Genomic DNA, 26185 nt, shown 5'->3' with positions numbered 1-26185 from the left:
ATAAAGTCTGTATTAATAAATTCGATATAACTCAAAGAAAAATTAATTTCTCGAACTACCGATATTATCATTGAATATGGCATTGTTTATTTAATATTTTCACACAAAAAAATTATAATAGTAAAAAATATTTCTACCTTTTTTTTTAAATTACAGGTTTTGCATAATTTTTATATGCAAGATTTTAATAATGTCCTTGCTCGCAAGAATGTGAAACTTTCGGCGTAACATATATTTTATATAATATTGAACAATAATTAAAACATAAATATAACATTTTGTATGAAAAAATATATATATGTAACAATTTTGAAAAAACTATTTTTGCCTTTTTTATGAGAATATAGCATCCTAAAATATAACTATTTTTCAAAAATTATTTTTGCTTTTTCTTATGAAAACAAAGCATCCTAAAATATAACAATTTTTAAAAAATTATTTTTGCTTATTTTTTATGAAAATAAAGCATCCTAAAATATTACAATTTTTTAAAAATTATTTTTGCTTTTTTCATGAAAATAAAGCATCCTAAAATATAACAATTTTTAAAAAATTATTTTTGCTTTCTTTATGAAAATAAAGCATCCTAAAATATAACAAGTTTTAAGAAATATTTTTGCTTTTTTATGAAAATAAAGCATCCTAAAATATAACAATTTTAAAAAAATTATTTTTGCTTGTTTTATGAAAACAAAGCATCCTTAAATATAACTATTTTTAAAAAATTATTTTTGCTTTTTTTTATGAAAATAAAGCATCCTAAAATATAACAATTTTTAAAGAATTATTTTTGCTTTTTTTATGAAAAAAAAGCATCCTAAAATATAACAATTTTTAAAAATTATTTTTTGTTTTTTTTATGAAAATAAAGCATCCTAAAATATAACTATTTTGAAAAAATTATTTTTGCTTTTTTTATGAATATCTATATATATATATATATATATATATATATATATATATATATATAAAAATTTTAAAAATTATTTTTTTATGAAAATATATATATATAACAATTTTTAAAAAACTATTTTTGCTGTTTTTATGAAAATAAAGCATCCTAAAATATAAAATGTTATAAAATTATTTTTGTTTTTTATGAAAATAAAGCACCCTAAAATATAACAATTTTTAAAAAATTATTTATGCTTTTTTATGAAAATAAAGCATCCTAAAATATTACAATTTTTTAAAAATTATTTTTGCTTTTTTTATGAAAATAAAGCATCCTAAAATATAACAATTTTAAAAAAATTATTTCTGCTTTTTTTATGAAAATAAAGCATCCTAAAATATAACAATTTTTAAAGAATTATTTTTGCTTTTTTTATGAAAAAAAAGCATCCTAAAATATAACAATTTTTAAAAATAATTTTTTGTTTTTTTTATGAAAATAAAGCATCCTAAAATATAACTATTTTGAAAAAATTATTTTTGCTTTTTTTATGAATATCTATATATATATATATATATATATATATATATATATATAAAAATTTTAAAAATTATTTTTTTATGAAAATATATATATATAACAATTTTTAAAAAACTATTTTTGCTGTTTTTATGAAAATAAAGCATCCTAAAATATAAAATGTTATAAAATTATTTTTGTTTTTTATGAAAATAAAGCACCCTAAAATATAACAATTTTTAAAAAATTATTTATGCTGTTTTTATGAAAATAAAGCATCCTAAAATATAAAATGTTATAAAATTATTTTTGTTTTTTATGAAAATAAAGCACCCTAAAATATAACAATTTTTAAAAAATTTTTATTGCTTTTTTATGAAAATAAAGCATCGTAAAATATAACAATTTTTAAAAAATTATTTTTGTTTTTTTATTAAAACGAAGCATTCTAAAATATAACAATTTAAAAAAAATTATTTTTGCTTTTTTTATGAAAATAAAGCCTCCTAAAATATAACAATTTTTAAAAAATAAGTTTTGTTTTTTTTATGAAAATAAAGCATCGTAAAATATAACAATTTTAAAAAAATTATTTTTGCTTTTTTTCTGAAAATAAAGCATCCTAAAATATAACAATTTTTAAAAAATTATTTTTGCTTATTTTTATAAAAATAAAGCATCGTAAAATATAACAATTTTATAAAAATGAGCTTTGCTTTTTTTCATGAAAATAAAGCATCATAAAATATAACAATTTTTAAAAAATGAGTTTTGCTTTTTTTTTATGAAAATAAAGCATCCTAAAATATAACAATTTTTAAAAATTATTTTTGCTTTTGTTTATGAAAATAAAGCATCCTAAAATATAACAATTTTTAAAAAATTATTTATTTTTTACAGGAACATTGCGATAAAAGCTCATAAAGTCTGTATTAATAAATTCGATATAACTCAAAGAAAAATTAATTTCTCGAACTACCGATATTATCATTGAATATGGCATTGTTTATTTAATATTTTCACACAAAAAAATTATAATAGTAAAAAATATTTCTACCTTTTTTTTTAAATTACAGGTTTTGCATAATTTTTATATGCAAGATTTTAATAATGTCCTTGCTCGCAAGAATGTGAAACTTTCGGCGTAACATATATTTTATATAATATTGAACAATAATTAAAACATAAATATAACATTTTGTATGAAAAAATATATATATGTAACAATTTTGAAAAAACTATTTTTGCCTTTTTTATGAGAATATAGCATCCTAAAATATAACTATTTTTCAAAAATTATTTTTGCTTTTTCTTATGAAAACAAAGCATCCTAAAATATAACAATTTTTAAAAAATTATTTTTGCTTATTTTTTATGAAAATAAAGCATCCTAAAATATAAAAATTTTAAAAAAATTATTTTTGCTTTTTTCATGAAAATAAAGCATCCTAAAATATAACAATTTTTAAAAAATTATTTTTGCTTTTTTTATGAAAATAAAGCATCCTAAAATATAACAAGTTTTAAGAAATATTTTTGCTTTTTTATGAAAATAAAGCATCCTAAAATATAACAATTTTAAAAAAATTATTTTTGCTTGTTTTATGAAAACAAAGCATCCTTAAATATAACTATTTTTAAAAAATTATTTTTGCTTTTTTTTATGAAAATAAAGCATCCTAAAATATAACAATTTTTAAAGAATTATTTTTGCTTTTTTTATGAAAAAAAAGCATCCTAAAATATAACAATTTTTAAAAATTATTTTTTGTTTTTTTTATGAAAATAAAGCATCCTAAAATATAACTATTTTGAAAAAATTATTTTTGCTTTTTTTATGAATATCTATATATATATATATATATATATATATATATATATATATATAAAAATTTTAAAAATTATTTTTTTATGAAAATATATATATATAACAATTTTTAAAAAACTATTTTTGCTGTTTTTATGAAAATAAAGCATCCTAAAATATAAAATGTTATAAAATTATTTTTGTTTTTTATGAAAATAAAGCACCCTAAAATATAACAATTTTTAAAAAATTATTTATGCTTTTTTATGAAAATAAAGCATCCTAAAATATTACAATTTTTTAAAAATTATTTTTGCTTTTTTTATGAAAATAAAGCATCCTAAAATATAACAATTTTAAAAAAATTATTTCTGCTTTTTTTATGAAAATAAAGCATCCTAAAATATAACAATTTTTAAAAATTATTTTTGCTTTTTTTTATGAAAATAAAGCATCCTAAAACATAACAATTTTTAAAAAATTATTTTTGTTTTTTATGAAAATAAAGCATCCTAAAATATAACAATTTTTAAAAAATTATTTTTGCTTTTTTTTATGAAAATAAAGCATCCTAATATATAACAATTTGTAAAAAATTATTTTTGCTTTTTCATAAAAATAAAGCATCCTTAAATATAACAATTTTTAAAAATTATTTTTGCTTTTTTTTATGAAAATAAAGCATCCTAAAATATAACAATTTTTAAAAAAATTATTTTTGCTTTTTTTTATGCAAATAAAGCATCCTAATATATAACAATTTTTAAAAAATTATTTTTTCTTTTTCATAAAAATAAAGCAACCTAAAATATAACAATGTTTAAAAATTATTTTTGCTTTTTTTTATGAAAATAAAGCATCCTAAAATATAACAATTTTTAAAAAAATTATTTTTGCTTTTTTTTATGAAAATAAAGCATCCTAATATATAACAATTTTTAAAAAATTATTTTTTCTTTTTCATAAAAATAAAGCAACCTAAAATAAAACAATGTTTAAAAATTATTTTTGCTTTTTTTTATGAAAAATAAAGTATCCTAAAATATAACAACTTTTAAAAAATTATTTTTGCTTTTTCATGAAAATAAAGTATCCTAAAATATAACAATTTTTACAAAATATTGTTGCTTTTTTATGAAAATAAAGCATCCTAAAATATAACAATTTAAAAAAAATTATTTTTGATTTTTTTATGAAAATAAAGCATCCTAAAATATAACAATTTTTAAAAAATGAGTTTTGCTTTTTTTATGAAAATAAAGCATCCTAAAATATAACAATTTTTAAAGAATTATTTTTGCGTTTTTTTATGAAAATAAAGCATCCTAAAATATAAAAACTTTTAAAAAATTATTTTTGCTTTTTTTATGAAAACAAAGCATCCTAAAATATAACAATTTTAAAAAAATATTTTTGCTTATTTTTTATGAAAATAAAGCATCCTAAAATATAACAATTTTTAAAAAATTATTTTTGCTTTTTTTATGAAAATAAAGCATCCTAAAATATAACAATTTTTAAAAAATTATTTTTGCTTTTTTGTATGAAAATAAAGCATCCTAAAATATAACAAGTTTTAAGAAATATTTTTGCTTTTTTATGAAAATAAAGCATCGTAAAATATAACAATTTTTACAAAATATTGTTGCTTTTTTATGAAAATAAAGCATCCTAAAATATAACAATTTAAAAAAAATTATTTTTGCTTTTTTTATGAAAATAAAGCATCCTAAAATATAACAATTTTTAAGAAATATTTTTGCTTTTTTGTATGAAAATAAAGCATCCTAAAATACAACAATTTTTAAGAAATATTTTTGCTTTTTTTTATGAAAATAAAGCATCCTAAAATATAACAATTTTAAAAAAATTATTTTTGCTTTTTTATGAAAATAAAGCATCCTAAAATATAACAATTTTAAAAAATTATTTTTGCTTTTTTTATGAAAATAAAGCATCCTAAAATATAACAATTTTAAAAAATTATTTTTGCTTTTTTTATGAAAATAAAGCATCATAAAATATAACAATTTTTAAAAAATTATTTTTGTTTTTTTATGAAAATAAAGCATCGTAAAATATAACAATTTGTAAAAAATGATTTTTGTGTTTTTTATGAAAATAAAGCATCCTAAAATATAACAATTTAAAAAAAAATATTTTTGATTTTTTTATGAAAATAAAGCATCCTAAAATATAACAATTTTTAAAAAATGAGTTTTGCTTTTTTTTATGAAAATAAAGCATCCTAAAATATAACAATTTTTAAAAATTATTTTTGCTTTTTTTTATGAAAATAAAGCATCCTAAAATATAACAATTTTTAAAAAATTATTTTTGCGTTTTTTATGAAAATAAAGCATCGTAAAATATAACAATTTTTAAAAATTATTTTTGCTTTTGTTTATGAAAATAAAGCATCCTAAAATATAACAATTTTTAAAAAATTATTTATTTTTTACAGGAACATTGCGATAAAAGCTCATAAAGTCTGTATTAATAAATTCGATATAACTCAAAGAAAAATTAATTTCTCGAACTACCGATATTATCATTGAATATGGCATTGTTTATTTAATATTTTCACACAAAAAAATTATAATAGTAAAAAATATTTCTACCTTTTTTTTTAAATTACAGGTTTTGCATAATTTTTATATGCAAGATTTTAATAATGTACTTGCTCGCAAGAATGTGAAACTTTCGGCGTAACATATATTTTATATAATATTGAACAATAATTAAAACAATTAATTTGAAAACAGGAACATAGAAAAATAATTAAATTAAAGAATGATAAAATTATACAAACGTTTAGGATAGGAATGTACGGATGCACGTCTGGGGGGGGACTAGCATCCCCTCCCCCCTTTTAATTACATGGCGTCATTTTCACAGTTTTTTAACTGGCTGAAATTTTGGGCTTCCATATATTCCGTGTTTACAAAACTTTCGTTTGTTGCATTTTGCGAACGACAGTATCACTCGATTTTTGGACTAATTAATTTATGTTTTGTACAAAGAAATTGTTTTTTATTATTTAATTCAATATCTTAGGACTTTTCTTTACTAATTATCTTTGAAATAGACCCAGAAAATGAATATTTATCTTTTAAAGGATTTTTACAATTAATTTATTTAACTTCAAAATTTTGCTGAATTGGTTAGCTCGCCGTGAAAACATTTTTCATAACTTATTTTTTTCACATGTACAAATATTTTTTTTCTTTTGGAAATTAAGTTTAGTCTTTAACCTTTCAAATCAAAAAGTATTCGGAAACCTACAAAAAAATATGATAAATCGGCTTTCAAAATTATGTCCCCCTATTTTTGCCCGTACCTATCTAAAGATATTACTGCTCACAGGCCGCTACACTTTTTTGGAAAAAAAAAAGGCGCAAATTTTGATTATCACCTTTGTCATTTTAAATAATCAAATCCAAACGAATTTTTTTAGTCGATTTTGCTTTTGCAATTTTTATTACCTCAAGAGTTGTATATTCTATTATATGATTATATTTTTTTTATTATTGGAAACCTGTTATATAAAAAAAATCTGTTTAAACTTAAAATCGTGTAATATTTGAATTTAATACGATTTAAAGCTTTTTAGAAATAATTATTTTTAGAATTCTGTTTTTATTTTTTTGTTGTAATTCAAATAATTATATTACCGAGAAAAAAATCAAGAAAAATTGTTTATTTTATTTTTTTAACATAATAATATTGATTTTATGCCCAATTTTATTTACAAGTTTAAGGTAGACATTTATGCTGATGACACTACCATCTATGGTAGCACATCTAAGTCAGTAAACGTCCAAGGTCTCCCCTATTCTCTCTCCTCTAATCTTTAACATGTGGTACAGTGGGGAAAAGAGTGGCTGGTTACTTTTAATGCATCTAAAACCAAGCTTCTCTCTTTACATCATCAACGTTCTGATCCCCATCTGGCATCAGTTGAAATGAATGGCTCTCGTCTTGAGGAGGCCTCATGTTTTGACAAGCTTCTGGGCTTGACCTTTACTCCTGATCTGTAATGGAACAGGTACATCAAATCTGTTGCCAAGGCCGCTGGAAAAATGGTTGGATCCTTCTATTGATCCAGTAGATATCTCACTTCTGATGCAATTCTCTATCTATATAAGAGCTAGGTACGTCCAAGAATGGAATACTGTTGCCACATCTGGGCAGGAGCTGCTAGAAAGGACTTGTCCTGCCTTAATAGAGTTTAAAATAGACTTCGTAGCCTCATAGGAGATATCCTTTTCTCTTCCCTGCAACCTCTATCTCACAGAAGAGATGTTGCGAGTTCGTCTCTGATGTATCGTTATTTTCATGGAAAGTATTCGATAGCTTCAGTCTATGGTCCCCCCTCGCCAAACTTTCACAAGAAACACTCATCTAGTTGAAAACACTATCAATAATTCTCCCCACTCTTTATCTGTGTCTAAACCTAAACGTACATTCCATGAACAAAGCTTCTTTCTTAGAACTGCACGCCTGTGGAATTGTCTTCCATTTTCCTGCTTTCCAGCTGACTACAATATGGTTGTCTTCAAGTCTAATGTAAACAAGTTCTTGATAAGCCGTTCCACTTGTTAACAAATTTACTGAATTTCCATTACTAACGATTACTATATTGTCCAATTTCTACTGTACAACCTTTAACCCTTATCCTCGAGTGGCCTCTTGGCCTTGATAAGTGGTGATGTCTATGTAAAAAAAAGGCAAGTGAAAAAAATAACAGGATTTTATATATATATATATATATATATATATATATATATATATATATATATATATATATAACTATTTTTTAATTATTTGATCTTTTCAGCTTTAAAAAATGTTGAAATTTTTATCGACCTACATTTATTTTTTTCAGTTTCTGTAACATAAAATATGGGGGTGGGTTAGAACACCTAAAAATAATTCCTCTAATATATTTAATAAACCTATTTTTAATATGTAAGTTTATTTAATAATGAATAAATATCGAAAATTTCAGGAAAATATGATTATTATTTGATTTTTGCTAAATTTTTAAAACATGGGTGTATCAACGGCTTAAAAAGCGTCGCTACATAGAAACGTTGTTTTAAAGCGTCGATAATGTAAACACGATTTTTATCTCGCATTTTCATTTTTTTTGTAAAAATTTTTTTTAGATATTAAAATTTTTGTAAAAAATTTTAAAAAATATTAACAGTTTATTTGAAGCTTCTTCTTTTAAATGGTAAAAGAGTAGGATGATAAATTAAATTAAATTACAATTACATCATGTTACATACAATTACATTGTGTTACATACAATTGCATTGTGCTACATACAATTACATTTAAACTGTGGTCATGTTGGAGGTACCTCGTAAACTGTTTCAGCAATTTCCTAGACTGACACCATATCCCCCCTCACTGTTAAAAATATATGTGAAATAAAGTCATTTTGAGATTGTAAACTACTTCAGCCGTTTCCGGGCCTGACTCCGTATCCCCACTTCCTTTAAAAATATATGAAATAAAGTATTTTTGAGATCATAAACTGCTTCAGCCATTTCCGGGACTTACTCCATATTCCCCTCCCCACCTCTTAAAATATATGCTGTGTCGGTTATTTTGTATTTTTTAAAGAGGAGGTAATGCCTGGCAGAAAACTATATTACGCTTACTTGGCCTTTTGGCTAAGATCAATTGTAATTTCATTTTTTACAGACAATAAAATATATATATAAGATCAAAGTGTAGTATCTGTTCTGATGCAGCATTTCAGTGAAATCATCTACTGGCCCCCTCTCCATAAACAGAAAAAGTGGTGGTAATGCTTGGGAGAATGAACAGGCACTAATTCACCACACTCCAAACTCACCTAAAAAAAAAAGGTTTGGTAATCCTTGGCAGCCTGCAGAGTACTTTTAAAGCAACATAATCGTGCTCCCCTCCCCTACATCATCAACACATGACGTCGCATCCAGAAAATGACTCAGCAGTTTATCGAAGTACATGATTTCATTATGAATTGTATTTTTTTTTATATGGGTAAATAATAACATTATCATTTCAGCACGGTCCATATTCCGTGTGTCATTCCCCTCCCCCGTCTTAAAAATATGTATGAAATAAAGTAAATATGAGATCGTAAAAAAGATATATAGATTTGTTTTCATATTTACAAATTTCAAACCACAAATAAAATTTACGTATGATTTCATTTTTTTTTTTTAAACAAAGGCATAAAAAATGAGTTGGTGTCATCAGTTAGAATTGAAATAATTAAAAAAAAAAAAAAAACGAGCATTCCAGTCTGATTAAAAAAAATTGTAGGAATGAACCGAACGTACGCGCATGCACATAACAAACGAAAATGTCAGCTAATGGTTAGTGAATGAACATTTTACATGTAAATTTGCCGATGTCTGTATGCAGTATACATGCATGTAAGCAAAGATATTATTCACTATAAACCACTCTTGGTGCATGAATAATTTTTTCCTGAGAATTTCAGTGCTACGTGACTAGTAGTTTAAGAGTTTACCTGTTAGATATTTACACACACATACATACATCTACTGTTTTATTTATAGAGAAGATTAGCGAGATTTTAGCATCGCCTCACTTCAAAAGTATATCATTTACTCGACTGCTGTCAGCTAGCTCTACAAAGTGATTCTGAAATTTAAAGCTGGGATCAAAATTGATAATATCTGATTCCTTCGTAATCACATGCGCTGTTGCCCCACAATCGACAAGAAAGTTGTTACTGTTTGTTGAAGTATCAAATGTACATGAAAATAAAAATGCATGTTCACTAACGGAGCTCTCCACATTTTTCATTGAGTCTCCTGTATAATTTTTATATGTACATTGGAAATTTTTGTGATTGAGTCGCTCAGAATTTTAGCAAATATTACTCTTTTTCTCAGGAAAAAAATTCTTTTTTGAAAAGTTGCAGTTTTTATTCGGAGCAAATGTATAATTTGATTTTCTTGGTTTTTGGTGGCCATTTTTAAATTTCATGATTATTGTTGATTCCTTATTTTCTCTGATCAGTTTTTCCGTTTCCTTGTAACTTCTTAGTGCTACCTTGAATTCATTAAATGGCATGGGTCTTTCTGAATTTTCATAATTGTAAATAGTTTAAAATCACCCGGTAACCATTTAAGGACCATGGAGATTAACAGACTGTCACTAATCACTTCACCAGACATTTTTAATGAATTTCCTGTTGTTTCGGTCTTTATAATAGAATCTGTAATCGTCTCGACTGCGTTTTAGAGACGTCAGTTCTGTATATAAAGAGACAATTTTGGGTTTTCCTTTCGATAAATAATGCTCTCTTAATATGTTCAATGCTTTGCAGCCATCGTCTAAGGCTTCTTGCATTATCAGAGAACGACTTCCGCCATCGAAGCACTGTATTAATTCCGCAAAAACAGTTGCGTTCTTTTCAATAAATTCAGGATCGTTTGGATTTTCAGGTTATGTCTGAATGATTTTATGTAACTTTTGAATTTGAAATAACCCAAAAAATTCTCTTGTCACAATTTGAACTTCGATTCCGATCCATCAAAGTAAAGTCTTCCGCTAAGTCCATAACCTTTTGAATTGAAAGCCATGTTGAATTTCAGAAGAGCTTCCAATGGGTAGCTTATCTGTATAAGTCATGGAGATGAAAAAGCATTTTTGGTGGATAGCTGATCTTGAAATTTTGCATTTAAAGAGCAAAGATCCTTTTCATGTGGATACGGAAATTTATGTGCAAGAATTCTAAAAGATTCAATATTTCTATGGGACAATTCCGGTTTCTGATTGGTTGCTAGCAGAACGTGACTCCATTTGATTGGTCAATTCCTACCATCAATATCTTTAAGTAGAAACCTTTCAATTTCTTTAATCATACTCTCATTGTATAAGAAATCTTGAAATATTGAAAATTATGCAAAGAGTGGCTGATTCCTTAGTTAAAAAAGATCTTTAGATATGGCATCATCTGCTTGCTGCAATAATTTTTATGCGGACAATATCGAGTAATATCCAGTAACGATTTTAATTCTCTCAATTCAGATTATGTGTGATAGATTAAAGGAACTAAAGAAAATCTTTTTGTTGAAAACCAAATAAAAGCATCAGGAAACTGTTGGAAGTAATCAAAAGAGATCTTGGAATTTCAGCTCAATTCAAATATGTTCCTTCTTCGGAAAACCCTGCTGATCTCTTTACTAGAGGTCTCTCCTCTAGTAAATTCAGACAGGTTTATAATCTATCTAGTAGATATTTAAATGCTGCCCACATCATTATGTGAAATAATGTCAGGAAAGCAAGGTGTCAAACAAGCTCCCCTAAATTGCCTAAGCATCCCGGTCGGCATTCCCCAGTCAGGGCACCTCAGGCAGCAAGCAATAAACTTACCCCACTCAAAAGCCGGGTGAGGTCTTGCCTGGGAGGGTGGACCTCCTAGGTGATACCCAGACGGTGTACCTCAGTTCGACCCCACACCTGTTGGGCTGATTGTCAAGAACAGATTCTTGATTGGTACTTTTCTAGGTGATTCAAATATATTAAATCATTGCCGAGAAAAATTATCCGTAAGATTGTTTTGATTAAAACACCAAAGAAACCAAAACGCTTTCGGGGTCTTGGTAAGGTTATTCATCCCAAGGGAATGATGGCCAGGTTCGTTCAGCTTGTGCATTAAAGGATAGGACCAATCAAGTCCATTTCCTAAAACAAATTGGAAATTAGTGATTCTTCTGTCACAACTACTGCAGAATTTAAGGACGAGAATGGACCTTTTTTTCTGTCAAACTTGCTCCATTATAAATGACGGCTCTTCTCCGATGATATGTTATGTGTAACAAGTGGTATCATTTTGATTGTGTTGGAGTTGCTGAATATGAGAGATTGGTTTTGTTTGAATTGTATGACACCAGACGAAGTATGGGAGCATATAATCTGCGGAACAGAAAAGAAAAAACGAACAGAGAATGAGAAACGACGGCACATAAGGAAAGCAGAGAGGCAACGCCATTCTACCAAGTCGGTGACAGAGGACTCATAATGTTAAGGAAATCACGAGAGGAATTAAAAGAGGCTCAGATAAAGGATGCCAGTGTGAAAAAACTATTTGAGCAAGTAAACAAGCCCACAAGTGACCGGTATAAACAGCAATACATTATAGAAGAAGGAATATTAAAAAGGAAATACGACGGTCAATAGTTACCGGGAAGTAGAAGGGATATGCGATGCCAAATTGTTTTACCAAGTGACTATAGGGGAGAAATGCTAAGGTTAGCACACGAGGCTCCACTAGCTGGGCACCTAGGTGTGAACAAGACCTACGAAAAATTAACCAGGCACTTTTACTGGCCCGGAATAAAAACAAGTGTAAAAGAAATCTGTAAATCTTGTAAAACGTGTCAAACGGCGGGGAAACCACAGTCTGGAATTCCCCCAGCACCACTTAAACCCATATCCATAACCGGGAAACCGTTCGACAGGATACTAATAGATTGCATAGGACCCTTGCCGAAGACAAGGACAGGACATCAATATCTGTTAACATTAATGTGCGCTAACACAAGATTTCCGGAAGCAATACCATTGCAAAATATTTCTGCTAGAAAAATAATCGAGGAATTATTGAATTTCTTTACAAAGATGAGGATAACAGAGACTATACAGTCTGATCAAGGAACAAATTTCACGTCGAAAATATTAAAAAAAATGACAGAAATGTTGGGAATTCAGCACGTTACATCGAGCGCTTATCATCCTCAATCGCAAGGAGCGCTGGAAAAATTCCATGCCACCATTAAGAGCATGCTGCGAGCACACTGTATAGAAAGTAAAAATGAATGGGACTAAGAGTTGCCGTTCGTATTGTTTGCCATAAGAGACGCTAAACAAGAATCCTTGGGGTATAGCCCTTTCGAATTGGTATATGGCAGGGAAATGAGAAACCCGATAAAAACCATTAGAGAAGAATGGGAAAATTCAAATAAATGGGCCGAACCCATAAGGGATTATGTTACGAAGTTGCAAAATACTCTGGAAAGATGCCGAAATATCGCAGAAAATAATATGCTGAAAAATCAAACCAGAATGAAAGAATTATATGATCGGAAGGCTAAGGGGAGAGAATTCAAAAGAGGCGACAGAGTTATGGTTCTTGCACCCTCGGTTAAATCACCATTTGAAGCAAGATTTAATGGACCCCATATAATATTGGAGAAAGTCGACGACCAAAATTACAAAGTGAATATATCCGGAAAGAGGAACAGGGTACAGATATGTCACCTGAACCGGTTAAAAAAATATTCAGAACGTAAGAATGACCCTGAACGTCCCATAGGGCAGGTCATTAATTACTACAGAAGAAAGGGAAAAAGATGGAGATGATCGCTTTGAAATTAAGAACATCCCAATGAAATTAAATAATTCCATAATTATGGAAAATATCGATAGCAAGCTCAAACACCTGGCGGAGAAGGACAGAACTGAGTTAAAGGAAGTTATACAGGAAGTACCTGGATTATTTTCGAATGTTCCCAGGCAAACAAATATCATTGAACACAATGTGGAACTAACTTGCGAGAAACCGATAAGACTACATCCTTACCGAGTCAATCCGACGAAGAAGAAAACCATCCAGAAAGAGATTGAGTACATGTTGGAGAACCACATCATCGAACCAAGTCAGAGCGAATGGGCGTCCCCATGCGTCCTAGTGGATAAGCCGGATGGATCAGTCAGATTCTGTACAGACTATAGGAGGCTGAATGAGGTTACGAAAACAGATTCATACCCCATCCCTCGGATGGACGACTGCATTGATCAAATCGGCAACGCTAAATACATAACCAAGTGCGACTTACTTAAAGGGTACTGGTCAGTTCCTTTAACAGCAGAAGCAAAATTGAGATCTGCATTTGTAGTGCCAGGAGGCAAATATCACTATAATGTAATGCCGTTTGGGATGAGGAATTCCCAAGCCACCTTTACTTGATTAATGAATCGATGCCTGTCAGGAATTCCGAACGTAAGCGTCTATATCGACGACATCGTGATATACAGTGATGATTGGGAGAAACACCTAGACATCATCAAATGAGTATTCAAGAGGCTGAATGACGCGAGATTGATGATCAATCTAGAGAAGAGTGATTTCGGAAAGGCTGAAGTCAAGTATTTAGGACACAAGGTCGGATACGGAAATATCAGTCTGAGTGAAATAAAAATACTGAATATCAAGGAATATCCCAGACCTTAAACCGCAAAAGAAACCCGACGATTTCTAGGTATGACCGGCTATTACCATAAATTCTGTCAGAACTTTTCAGGTATTGCCACGCCTCTAACAGATCTCCTGAAGAAAAATAACAGATTCAAATGGACGGCAGAATGCCAAGAGGCTTTTGAGCAAATAAAGAAAATGCTTAGTGAGGAGCACGTACTATTAGCCCCGAATTTTGATAAACCTTTCACTCTGCATACTGACGCTAGTGATATTGGGGTAGGAGCTGTATTATCACAGTTAGACAATAAAGGAAACTTGAGACCGATTAGCTACTTCTCAAAAAAGCTAAATAAACATAAAAAAAAACTATTCCGTTATCGAGAAGGAAGCATTGGCGGTTATTCTTGCAATCGATAACTTTGAAATATACCTCACATCTGGGAAGGATCCAATTGAACTATATGTCGACCATGACCCAATCACATTTTTGAGCAAAATGCGACTGCAAAATTGGTTTTTAACTTTACAGGAATATCCTTTGAAAATAAAACATATCAAAGGAACAGAGAACAAAGTAGCAGACACGCTTTCACGTTGTCAGGTAATATAAAATAGAAATAAACGCTTTCACGTTGTCAGGTGATATGAAATAGAAATAAACGCTTTCACGTTGTCAGGTGATATGAAATAGAAATAAACGCTTTCACGTTGTCAGGTGATATGAAATAGAAATAAACGCTTTCACGTTGTCAGGTGATATGAAATAGAAATAAACGCGTTCACGTTGTCAGGTAATATAAAATAGAAATAAACGCTTTCACGTTGTCAGGTGATATGAAATAGAAATAAACGCTTTCACGTTGTCAGGTGATATGAAATAGAAATAAACGCTTTCACGTTGTCAGGTAATATAAAATAGAAATAAACGCTTTCACGTTGTCAGGTGATATGAAATAGAAATAAACGCTTTCACGTTGTCAGGTGATATGAAATAGAAATAAACGCTTTCACGTTGTCAGGTGATATGAAATAGAAATAAACGCTTTCACGTTGTCAGGTAATATAAAATAGAAATAAACGCTTTCACGTTGTCAGGTGATATGAAATAGAAATAAACGCTTTCACGTTGTCAGGTAATATAAAATAGAAATAAACGCTTTCACGTTGTCAGGTGATATGAAATAGAAATAAACGCTTTAACGTTGTCAGGTGATATGAAATAGAAATAAACGCTTTCACGTTGTCAGGTGATATGAAATAGAAATAAACGCTTTCACGTTGTCAGGTGATATGAAATAGAAATAAACGCTTTCACGTTGTCAGGTGATATGAAATAGAAATAAACGCTTTCACGTTGTCAGGTGATATGAAATAGAAATAAACGCTTTCACGTTGTCAGGTGATATGAAATAGAAATAAACGCTTTCACGTTGTCAGGTAATATAAAATAGAAATAAACGCTTTCACGTTGTCAGGTGATATGAAATAGAAATAAACGCTTTCACGTTGTCAGGTAATATAAAATAGAAATAAACGCTTTCACGTTGTCAGGTGATATGAAATAGAAATAAACGCTTTCACGTTGTCAGGTGATATGAAATAGAAATAAACGCTTTCACGTTGTCAGGTGATATGAAATAGAAATAAACGCTTTCACGTTGTCAGGTGATATGAAATAGAAATAAACGCTTTCACGTTGTCAGGTAATATAAAATAGAAATAAACGCTTTCACGTTGTCAGGTGATATGAAATAGAAATAAACGCTTTCACGTTGTCAGGTGATATGAAATAGAAATAAACGCTTTCACGTTGTCAGGTGATATGAAATAGAAATAAACGCTTTCACGTTGTCAGGTAATATAAAATAGAAATAAACGCTTTCACGTTGTCAGGTGATATGAAATAGAAATAAACGCTTTCACGTTGTCAGGTAATATAAAATAGAAATAAACGCTTTCACGTTGTCAGGTGATATGAAATAGAAATAAACGCTTTCACGTTGTCAGGTGATATGAAATAGAAATAAACGCTTTCACGTTGTCAGGTGATATGAAATAGAAATAAACGCTTTCACGTTGTCAGGTAATATAAAATAGAAATAAACGCTTTCACGTTGTCAGGTGATATGAAATAGAAATAAACGCTTTCACGTTGTCAGGTAATATAAAATAGAAATAAACGCTTTCACGTTGTCAGGTGATATGAAATAGAAATAAACGCTTTCACGTTGTCAGGTGATATGAAATAGAAATAAACGCTTTCACGTTGTCAGGTGATATGAAATAGAAATAAACGCTTTCACGTTGTCAGGTGATATGAAATAGAAATAAACGCTTTCACGTTGTCAGGTAATATAAAATAGAAATAAACGCTTTCACGTTGTCAGGTGATATGAAATAGAAATAAACGCTTTCACGTTGTCAGGTGATATGAAATAGAAATAAACAAAAAAAAAAAAAAAAGAGATGCTGAGATGAACAAATAAATTAGACGCAATCCAGGGACTGGATTTAAAAAAAAAATTTTTGATAATTTTTTTTTTCTGTTATGGAGGATGGTGTGACGGGCCCGTACGAAAAAGGCAAACAAACCCGTCGAAACGGCACGTTGACAAAAGAGAGAGAGAGAACGTAGAGAACGTAGAGAAAGAATATCAGCAGGAGCGAGGACCAAGGGAGATAACTAAGGCGGCAAAAGAAAAAAAAACAGAAACAAAAAGAGTCAGTTGTTGCGAAGATTGAAAAATGGGATAGACGCAGCGCACCACGTGGGAATTAGAAAAAAGAGGAATTACTGATTTAACCCCATCAAGATAAAAAAAAAGAAAAAAGAAAGAGGAATATGAACCTGGAAAACCTAAGGTAAATACAGGCATTTTTCTTTTAACGCGGAAGGCGATACGACAAGTATGAAAAAGAATTTTTCATAGCGGGGGTTTTAATTACGTGAAAAAAATTAAAAAAAAAAAAGAGAGAAAGCAACCAATATGATTCTCGGAAGAGATCTAGAACGTTTTGCAGATATTTCCTCTTTTCTATATCACGAAGTGCGGATGCACTATGAACACAAAAAAAGGGGAATCAAGTTCCGATTTAATGTGCGAATGATTGATTATTATTTCAGCATCAATATATTGAATTGGCATATACATATAAATGAGTAATGTGACATTTCATTTTTCTAAATATAAGAAAAAAAAAGAGAGAAAAGGAATCAAGTTCCGATTTAATGTGCGAATGATTGATTATTATTTCAGCATCAATATATTGAATTGGCATATATATATATAAATGAGTAATGTGAGATTTCATTTTTTTATATAAAAAAAAACAACCAAGAGAATCTCCCTCTCCATACTTTTCAACATTTAATAATAAAAGAAGAATCGCGCGTGATGCACCCGTGATTTTGGAATAAAAATATAATCCGCCGTTTGTTTGTTTTTTTCTTCTCTTTGTTATTTGATGTATATAAAATATCACAATGGAAACATTATTCCATCTAACCTCAGCGTGCTTTGGATTCTAGAAGGGAGAACCATAGCTTAGCGCATTCGCTGATCGGTCCTTCCCGAGTTCGTATATATTATATACTCACAGCGAATGTCACAAAAGGAATGCTGGAAGCATTTTTGTTAAAATTCAGATAATCTGACTTGAAGACAATTATAAAAATATTTGGCAACAATTAAGAAATATTTTCCAAATTTTAGTTTCTTGAGAGTATTTTAAAAACGTTTTTACGGGTAAGCCCTTTAATTTAAAAATTCAAATATTTCCGATTTCCATGAAATTTTACCAATCATCAGAAACTAAGCAACATTCCTTTAATTTGAATTTAATTTCCAAATTTTAGATATTTTTCTAAAATCAAAATAATTTAATGATCAAAATTCGAATAAGAATTCTAGAGATAGTAGTCAACCTGTGATTTCATTTGAATGATTAAAACAAAAGAAAAATTTTCGTTTTAATCCCATAATATTAATACTAACTTATTATTTGATTTTGTGTTAGCTTAGAAAAAACATATAATTGAAGTGCTCAACTGATATGTAAAACTTATATTTTGCTTTATTAAATATATTTAGATTTTATAAGGCAAAAATATTTATATTTAACTAGCAGAAGTACCCGTCGTTGACTGGGTTAAAAAACAGCCTACAGAAAATGGACTGTGATTGATGAAAGTATGATAGGTTATGAAAAGGAGGGGGTTGTAAAGAGATAGGTTTTGATACTCAAAAATTTTACCCTAAGCAAAATATGATGAAAGTAAAGATAATTTTCGCGAAAATATATTTTTTATATCAACTTTGTGTCCATTTGTAGCCAAGAGTGACCAACAAAATGATGTTTCTTTACAAAGAGAAAATGTTATATATAATAATATAAATATACAAGAAATAAATGTTACCATAGTCAATAAAAGTTACTTTTATGGTAGTAAAGTTCATTGGTTTGTATCTTTAAGTAGTTTGTAAAAAAAAAAAAAATTTTTTTTAATTCACGAACCGATTTAAAAAATCAAAATGGCAGCGACTTTGAAATGGAGAGCCCCGTTTTCAATTTGAAGGAGGGGCACCTGAGCATTCTGTGTTAACAATTTAAGAGAGTTCCGTCAACGTAAGGAATATTTATAAACATATTTTAATGTTTTCCGTTATTTTGTGCTTGAGGAATATTCGATTATGGTATGTATAGTTTTAAGTAGTTATCGCCTCAAATTTCGTTTTAATTTCGGTTCGCTGAAATTATTTCAAGTAAAGAGCATTAAAAACTATCTCAAAACAACAAAAAACATGAATTTATTGACTATGGTAACATTTATTTCTTGTATATTTATTTTTTTCGGGTAGTCGTTTGTTGCCTATTTTAATAAACACTCTTGCTAAATAATATTGAAGAAATATCGAAAAACAAAGAAAGAAAAACAGTTTTGAAAAATAATGAAACTTTACTTAATTTAGTAAAATAATCCGAAACAGAAAAAAGAGATATTAAAAAAGTAAACACGTAATTACTTTAGTTTTTTTAAAGCAAAGAATTGATATAAATACGAATAAGAAGAAAATGGCGCCCTTTTCAAGTAGAACAGCTTCGTTTCAGTTTTACAGTATTGAACGGTGTAGTATTGTGCCGTCGGATTCAGGGTTGTACTATTGTAATGTAAAGAACACACAGAACACACAGAAAGGGTTGTAATCAACTGAATTCCTTCTAGTACACTGACAGAAAAAGTTTAAACAGATATATAAATAAAAATAAAAGGGTTATGTAAATGTTTTTAAAAAGACACATAATCACGTGAGCAGGAGTTTTTCCTTCTTTTGACACGATAACAAGTAACGTTCTTATTTTTTATTATTTATCTATTTATCTATTTTCGAAAGAGTGTCAGGTGCAAGTGGAGTTATGCCAAATTTGTGTCGAGAATTGTCTAAAGCTTCGACTCTTTTTTTTTTTTTTGCTTTCACTTTAATAAGAACGTGAATTTATGAGGTGAATTTATTTGACACAATATGATTCAACTAAAAAAAAATCAATAAAAGCTAACGTGAATTAAGATTAAAGTTAAGGTGTTATTGTGGACCCTCACCAGTGGCGGATCGTGCCTAAGATTAGTGGGGGTGCTGTTTTAAAGAAAATACCTATTGTTTTAATATTGTGTAAAAATACTACACACATAAAAAATATACATAATTTATGCGTATGCACACGTATAAAAATACAATAACTTAAAGGAATCCTAAATAGATGTAAATATTTGGAATATTTTATTTATTACATTCATTTGAAAGTAAACTTCATTCTCCTTTAATTTGTGAGAAAAGATTGATAATTTTCTCCTTAACTTCTGAATGACTGCTGAAGAACTTTTTTATCAATTGAAAGCACTGCAAGTTCATTTAGTCTTTCGCAACCCATGGGTTCCTTAGAAAAGTTTTTATTCTTTTCAGAGTTGAAAAACAACGTTCTATCTCTTATGTAGTCATGGGAATTGTCAAGATAATTTTTTATAAGTTTTGTGATTTCACTAAGAACATCGTTTAAATTGTTTTCCAAAATAAATTTCAGGAGATAAATTACTTTGCAATATTCATGGATATCTGGCCTACTATAAAATATTTCTATCTCAGTTTCAAACTTTTCTTTGTCAATCATGGGATATGCTTCAGTTGTCAAGGATATCTCTTCTGTAGGTAGTTTGTTTTCTTAAAACTAGCAAAGCTTATCTTGTAAAACAATTTAGCAAGTATTAAATGTTTAGTTGAAGAATATCTGTCCGTTATATCAACAGGTATATAGTCACACAGTTCTTTAGCTTCGCCCTTGAGTGTTTGTGAAGGATTTTCACAGTATTTGGTGTTTCTTATCTCTAAAATAGCAGTTTTGAAATTTGTTATGTATTCATTGACTTTATATATGCTAATTTTCTGAGAAATAATTTCAACATGAGACATAATTTTATGAAATAGCTCAAACCAAAATATGAAATTTTCATCGTTCAAATATTTCAGAATTCCTGTCGCTTCTGCAACGGTCTCATCTACATGTGATGTTGACTGAATTTCAGTGACAGTTTTTTTTTTATGCTTGAACATTTTCATGAACTCTGTGTATTTTAAAGTTCCACCTTGTGGCGGATGGATGTAGAATGCTTACATCCAGATGCTTCATGAAAAATGGACAGACGCTGTGGTGATCTAGAAAAGAAAGTCGGAATAGCCAAAATGTTAGAGATAAATATTCTAGTATTTCGTGTAATGCTTGCTGCATTCCTCATTATTAAATTAATTTGATGCGCATAACATAGAGTGAAATGCGCATTACTATAAACTGCTTTTATTTTTGCCTGAGCACCAGTTTTTTTGCCTTTCATGACATTTGCATCATCAAATGTCTGAGCTATCAGCTTTTGGCGATTCCCTTGAAGGATTATATCTAATTGTTGTAGAATACATTTTGATATCTCATCAGCGGTTTGGTTTTCTGGAATAAAGAATCCCCAAAAGCGTACAAGTATTTTGTCATCCAAGACGTACCGTAAAACAATGATCATTTGTGTATGTTCAGACACATCTGTTGTATCGTTAGCCATGACAGCTACAAAGGAAGCTTTGCTAATTTCTGCCCTTATTTCATCACGGTATATTTGTAAAAGACAGTCAAGTATGTCATTCTGAATAGTCTTGGAAACCCCTTTGAAGACACTACTGGTTTCTAAGTGATTCTTTAAATCTGGATCTAATTAAGATGCAAAATTTAAAAATCCTCTAAATACACTTTAATTTACTGAATCATCCTTTTCATCATGTCCTTGTAAGGGAGTTTCAAAGTTCTCACAAAAGAAAATACAATCTATTATTTTAGATAAAATTTCACGGTTCTTCTTAACATTCATGTTATGATGATTGATTGAAAGTCTGCAGGCCTCACTAAGTTTTTCTTTAATATTTAGGGCCCCCAAAATTGATAGGGAAACTACATTGTCAACGTGCTTCTCATACTTTTCAGTTCTGTCTTTCATTTTGCTAATAGTTCTGAAACTATCTTTTGTCCATGTTACATCACCCCCTAACAACAAACAAGGAAAGCAGCACAATACCTTTTTTAGTTCACAGCCGCAAAGGTAACTTTTCCGTTGGTACCGTTAAAGCTACGAATATACACTTTGTTGTTGTTAATGCCTGGCTGAGATATTTGAATATCAGGCGTTGAACGGCTTCTTTTCTTAATTTCACCTTTATCATGGAGAGACAGCTGTGAAAACTCAATCTGTTGAAGTTCATTTACCGTCGTAGAAGTTATTTCTTGGGGATGCAAGGAGACCACGGTTAAATTCTTTTTATATAAATTGTATTGGGAAAGGTAAGTACTAGGTAGTCTATTAGTAGAATATCAATTAGGCTAGAAAGAATACAATGTTTACGTGACCCTCTTTTTGCGATTCAACTGAACCGGAAGTTCTAACTGAGTTGAATCATACTTTTATAACTTTTAGGTCACAGATTTTTATTAACGAAAAAAGTTTTACTATTTAACAACGGTTTTATTTATAAAAAGCTTGTTGTTAATTAAAAATAGGCGTATAGCAAAATAAGCTTGCCATTAAAATTGCTTTTTTTAATACAAATAGTTTTAACGTTGCCATTATAAGCCGTCAAAACAGGGGTAATACGCAAAAACATTTTAATTAAAAAACACTATTTTACATTGTGTACACTTTACAGAGTAATAAAAAATATACGAATATATTTCTTTTAAACTTTACAGATTAAATAAAATTTTACGGGCTTTTTCCGCAGGAAAGCAAATGAAAAACATTTTTAAAATACATTTTATTTACAATTTTTTAATAATTTATTTTTTCATAAAAACAAAATCTTTGAAATGTACTTGCCTGCAAACGATGGTAAAATAGGAGTTTACCATTTAAAAATGGTTTTATTGAATAACAGTTTCATTTAAAATTTAAAAATGTGTGTTTATAACAAAACTTTGTAAATAAAATATAGAATAAAAAAGTTGACATGTTTGTACTATGAGCAAACAAAAAAATGTAAAGATACATAATTTTATTTACAAATATTTTTCAACTTTTTATATAAAAATAAAAACAAACTTTGCTATTTACTATTTGCTTATTATAAAAACGGTTTTACTTACTCGTCTTGTTATTGCACATTTTAATTAAAAAAAACTTTGTTCAAAGTGTAAAACTTCTTGCTTTGTCCTCGTGGGAGATAAATAAATGCTAAAACGCTTATATATATATATATATATATATATATATATATATATATATATATATATATATATATATATATATATAAGCTTTAGCATTTATTTACCTCCCACGAGGACAAAGCAAGACGTTATATATATATATATATATATATATATATATATATATATATATATATAATGTGTATGTGTGTGCATATATATATATAATGTGTGTATATATGTGTGTATATATATATCGTGTGTATATACATATGTGTATATATATGTGTATGTATATATATGTGTGTGTATATATATATGTGTGTATATATATGGGTATATATATATGTGTGTATATATATGTGTTTGTATATATATGTGTGTGTGTATATATGTGTGTGTATATATGTGTATATATATATGTGTGTGTGTATATATATATATGTGTGTATATATATGTATATATATATATTTATATATATACATATATATATATATATATATATATATATATATATAGAAGGTAAAAACATTTCTAACTAAAATGTATTTTAAAAATAAAATTTTCTTCGCTTTTCTATAGAAAAAAAAATGTAAATATTTTTATTCTGTAAAGTTTAACTACTACAAAATAAATAGATTTCAAACTACTTTAAAACACAAACAAAATAGGCCATATAGGTAAAAAAATAACATTAGTCGCGTTGGTAGCTTCCAGGCTAAAAGCCCAAACACTTTTACTTAAAAAAAAAAAAAAGTTTGGCATATTGTATATTTTTCTCTGCACAATCACAGTTTTTTTTGTTTTTTTTTTAATTTCTTGTTAGAAAATATTTACATTTTTGGAAAGTTAACTCAAGAAATATGTTGTTTAAAAAATCGCCTTTGCAATAGAAATGATTGGACATCTTAGGAAATGTTGAAATTTAAATTGCATAAATACTTTCAAGTGTTTTATTAACTTTTAAATTTGTAAATAACCAGCTGTATTTACTCAGAGTTGCCCGTTGTCAGATAGACGACTTAGATAAAATTATTTTAAAAACTAGTCATATTTACAATTTGTTTTTAAATAAAAGCTGTATTGGTACCGACCTGTCTCGTTTCCATGATGGCATAATCAACTGTGTGGGTATTGCTCGAGTGCTGTTCAAATGATTCACTCAACTTTCGATGTTGAAAACTGACTCTTGCTAGGCGACTTACAGTCCTCGACTTTTTGGGTGGGCAAGGAGAGGATATCGGATCTTTCATTGGTTTTATCTTGAAAAAATATAAATAAAACTAAGTTTCAGAATTTTTTAATGAGGATTGATAATTTGTATTCTTTGAATTATATGAATGTGTGGCACAATGGATAAAGTAATTAAGTAATAATCACTTCTATGTGATAGTTTTAGGTTGAAGGTTCAATACTCACTACAAGCAATACTATGCATGAAATAACTTTACTAAAAAATTCTATCTGATCATGACGGAATGAGAACAATATACCCACACGCATGAAATTTGTTTGAAATTGCATGTCAATTCCAGAGTTTAATATAAAGATATTATAGAGTTCAGCAAGACCCACCTAAAATAAGCTAATGGTTTCATAAACCATTGTGAGAATAACATCCAAGATGGAGTTAGTCTGGATAATCCCTAACACAGATTAAGATTGGAACAGTTACAATATTTGGATTTAGGGCAAACTATCGATTTTGATAATACGAGGTCTCCTTTCAAAGTCTAGAGACAATGGACACCCCTTATAAAGATATCTGCATAGAACAACTGCAACTACAAATCTCCTGAATTAGCATTATTTAGGTACAGTGGCAAAGAGAAGTCGATAAGAAACAATGCCAAGATAATCAGAGAAAGACTAGTGCTATATCAATTTTCCTCCTGCATTAGTTGCACTAGTCAATCTTGCTGTTTAATCCATAGTTGAATGGAGGATATATCGATTTCTGCTTTAAAAAAAAACAAAAAAAAAAAAAACAAAAAAAAAAAACAAGGATTCTAGTGAAAGTAGCCTCAACAAAATAAAATCGATTTCTATGAGTTTTGGCATTTTGGAATACGATTTTCTCCAAATAATCGCTAAGAAAAATATTTTTCAAGCCGAAGAATCTCTGTTTGTTAGTATACCGGAAAACACCGGAAAGTAAAATAGTCGATTATTATAATTTATAAAAGTAGAATGTCTGAAGGAATTTTATCAAAGCGCAATAAATATTTACAGTTTAAATATTTGTATTTAATAGTTCAAAGGAATGTATCGGGTAGTTTTAGGAATTTAGGACAAAGAAAATGGATAAACAAAATACATTTTGAAAAAACAAAAGATATGTTTTGATGCTACGTAAAGAGTGACGTCAGAAAAGGAAGTGAGTTTTAGATTACGCATAGAAAGTAGAAAGTTAGATTAGTCAGTTTGTAACTGGTAGTTGTGTAGTAGAGACAGACGACGGCAGTCATGAGAGCACTGGCACTGGACTGAGTAAATAAACATATGTAATTGTAGAGAAGAAAACGATGTGCCACCTCTGAACCAGCAACTCGCAACCACAATAAATGTAAATATGAAACAACTTGGTTGTTTGAGTTTTTCATGAAAGACATGACCACATTTCAAGAGCACGTCAGAACAGACAAAAATGGTTGTGATTCAACGTATGCACTTCTTTGTCCAACACAAATGTAAAAGATATTTATCCGTCCTTCTGTCTATAAACTGTTAAGTATGTAGACACGTACAGATAACTATTATACACACATCAAAAAGAGAAACATTTATATATTAAATGATAACATATTGGAAGACGTACGACAAATTAAATAAACGACACGTTAACAAGATAAAGCGACTCATAATGTACAACTTACATATATATACACTCGTTTTATAACCCATTATAGTACATTTGTCCTTTGGTTATATCATATGTAAAGACAGACTCCCGTATCCCGTGATTAACAGCTTTCTTAAGAAAAGGTAGATAATTAA

The 26185-nt window shown here is 28.5% G+C and overlaps 1 protein-coding gene across 1 annotated transcript in view; it reads right to left on the bottom strand.

Moving 5' to 3' along the window:
- The window catches only part of LOC145242417 (uncharacterized), a 450806-nt gene extending 426359 nt beyond the window's left edge, over positions 1–24447 (bottom strand). The window contains exon 1 of the mRNA XM_080105454.1: positions 24283–24447. Within this exon, the coding sequence (XP_079961580.1) occupies positions 24283–24441 (159 nt within the window). The 5' untranslated portion in view covers positions 24442–24447. The remainder of the gene's footprint in view (positions 1–24282) is intronic.
- Between the last annotated feature and the right edge of the window lie 1738 nt (positions 24448–26185).

Source organism: Euprymna scolopes, chromosome 21, assembly GCF_053919585.1.
Source record: "Euprymna scolopes isolate OS-2025 chromosome 21, ASM5391958v1, whole genome shotgun sequence".
Taxonomy (NCBI): Eukaryota; Metazoa; Mollusca; class Cephalopoda; order Sepiida; family Sepiolidae; genus Euprymna; species Euprymna scolopes.
This window is presented reverse-complemented; position numbering and strand designations above follow the sequence as displayed.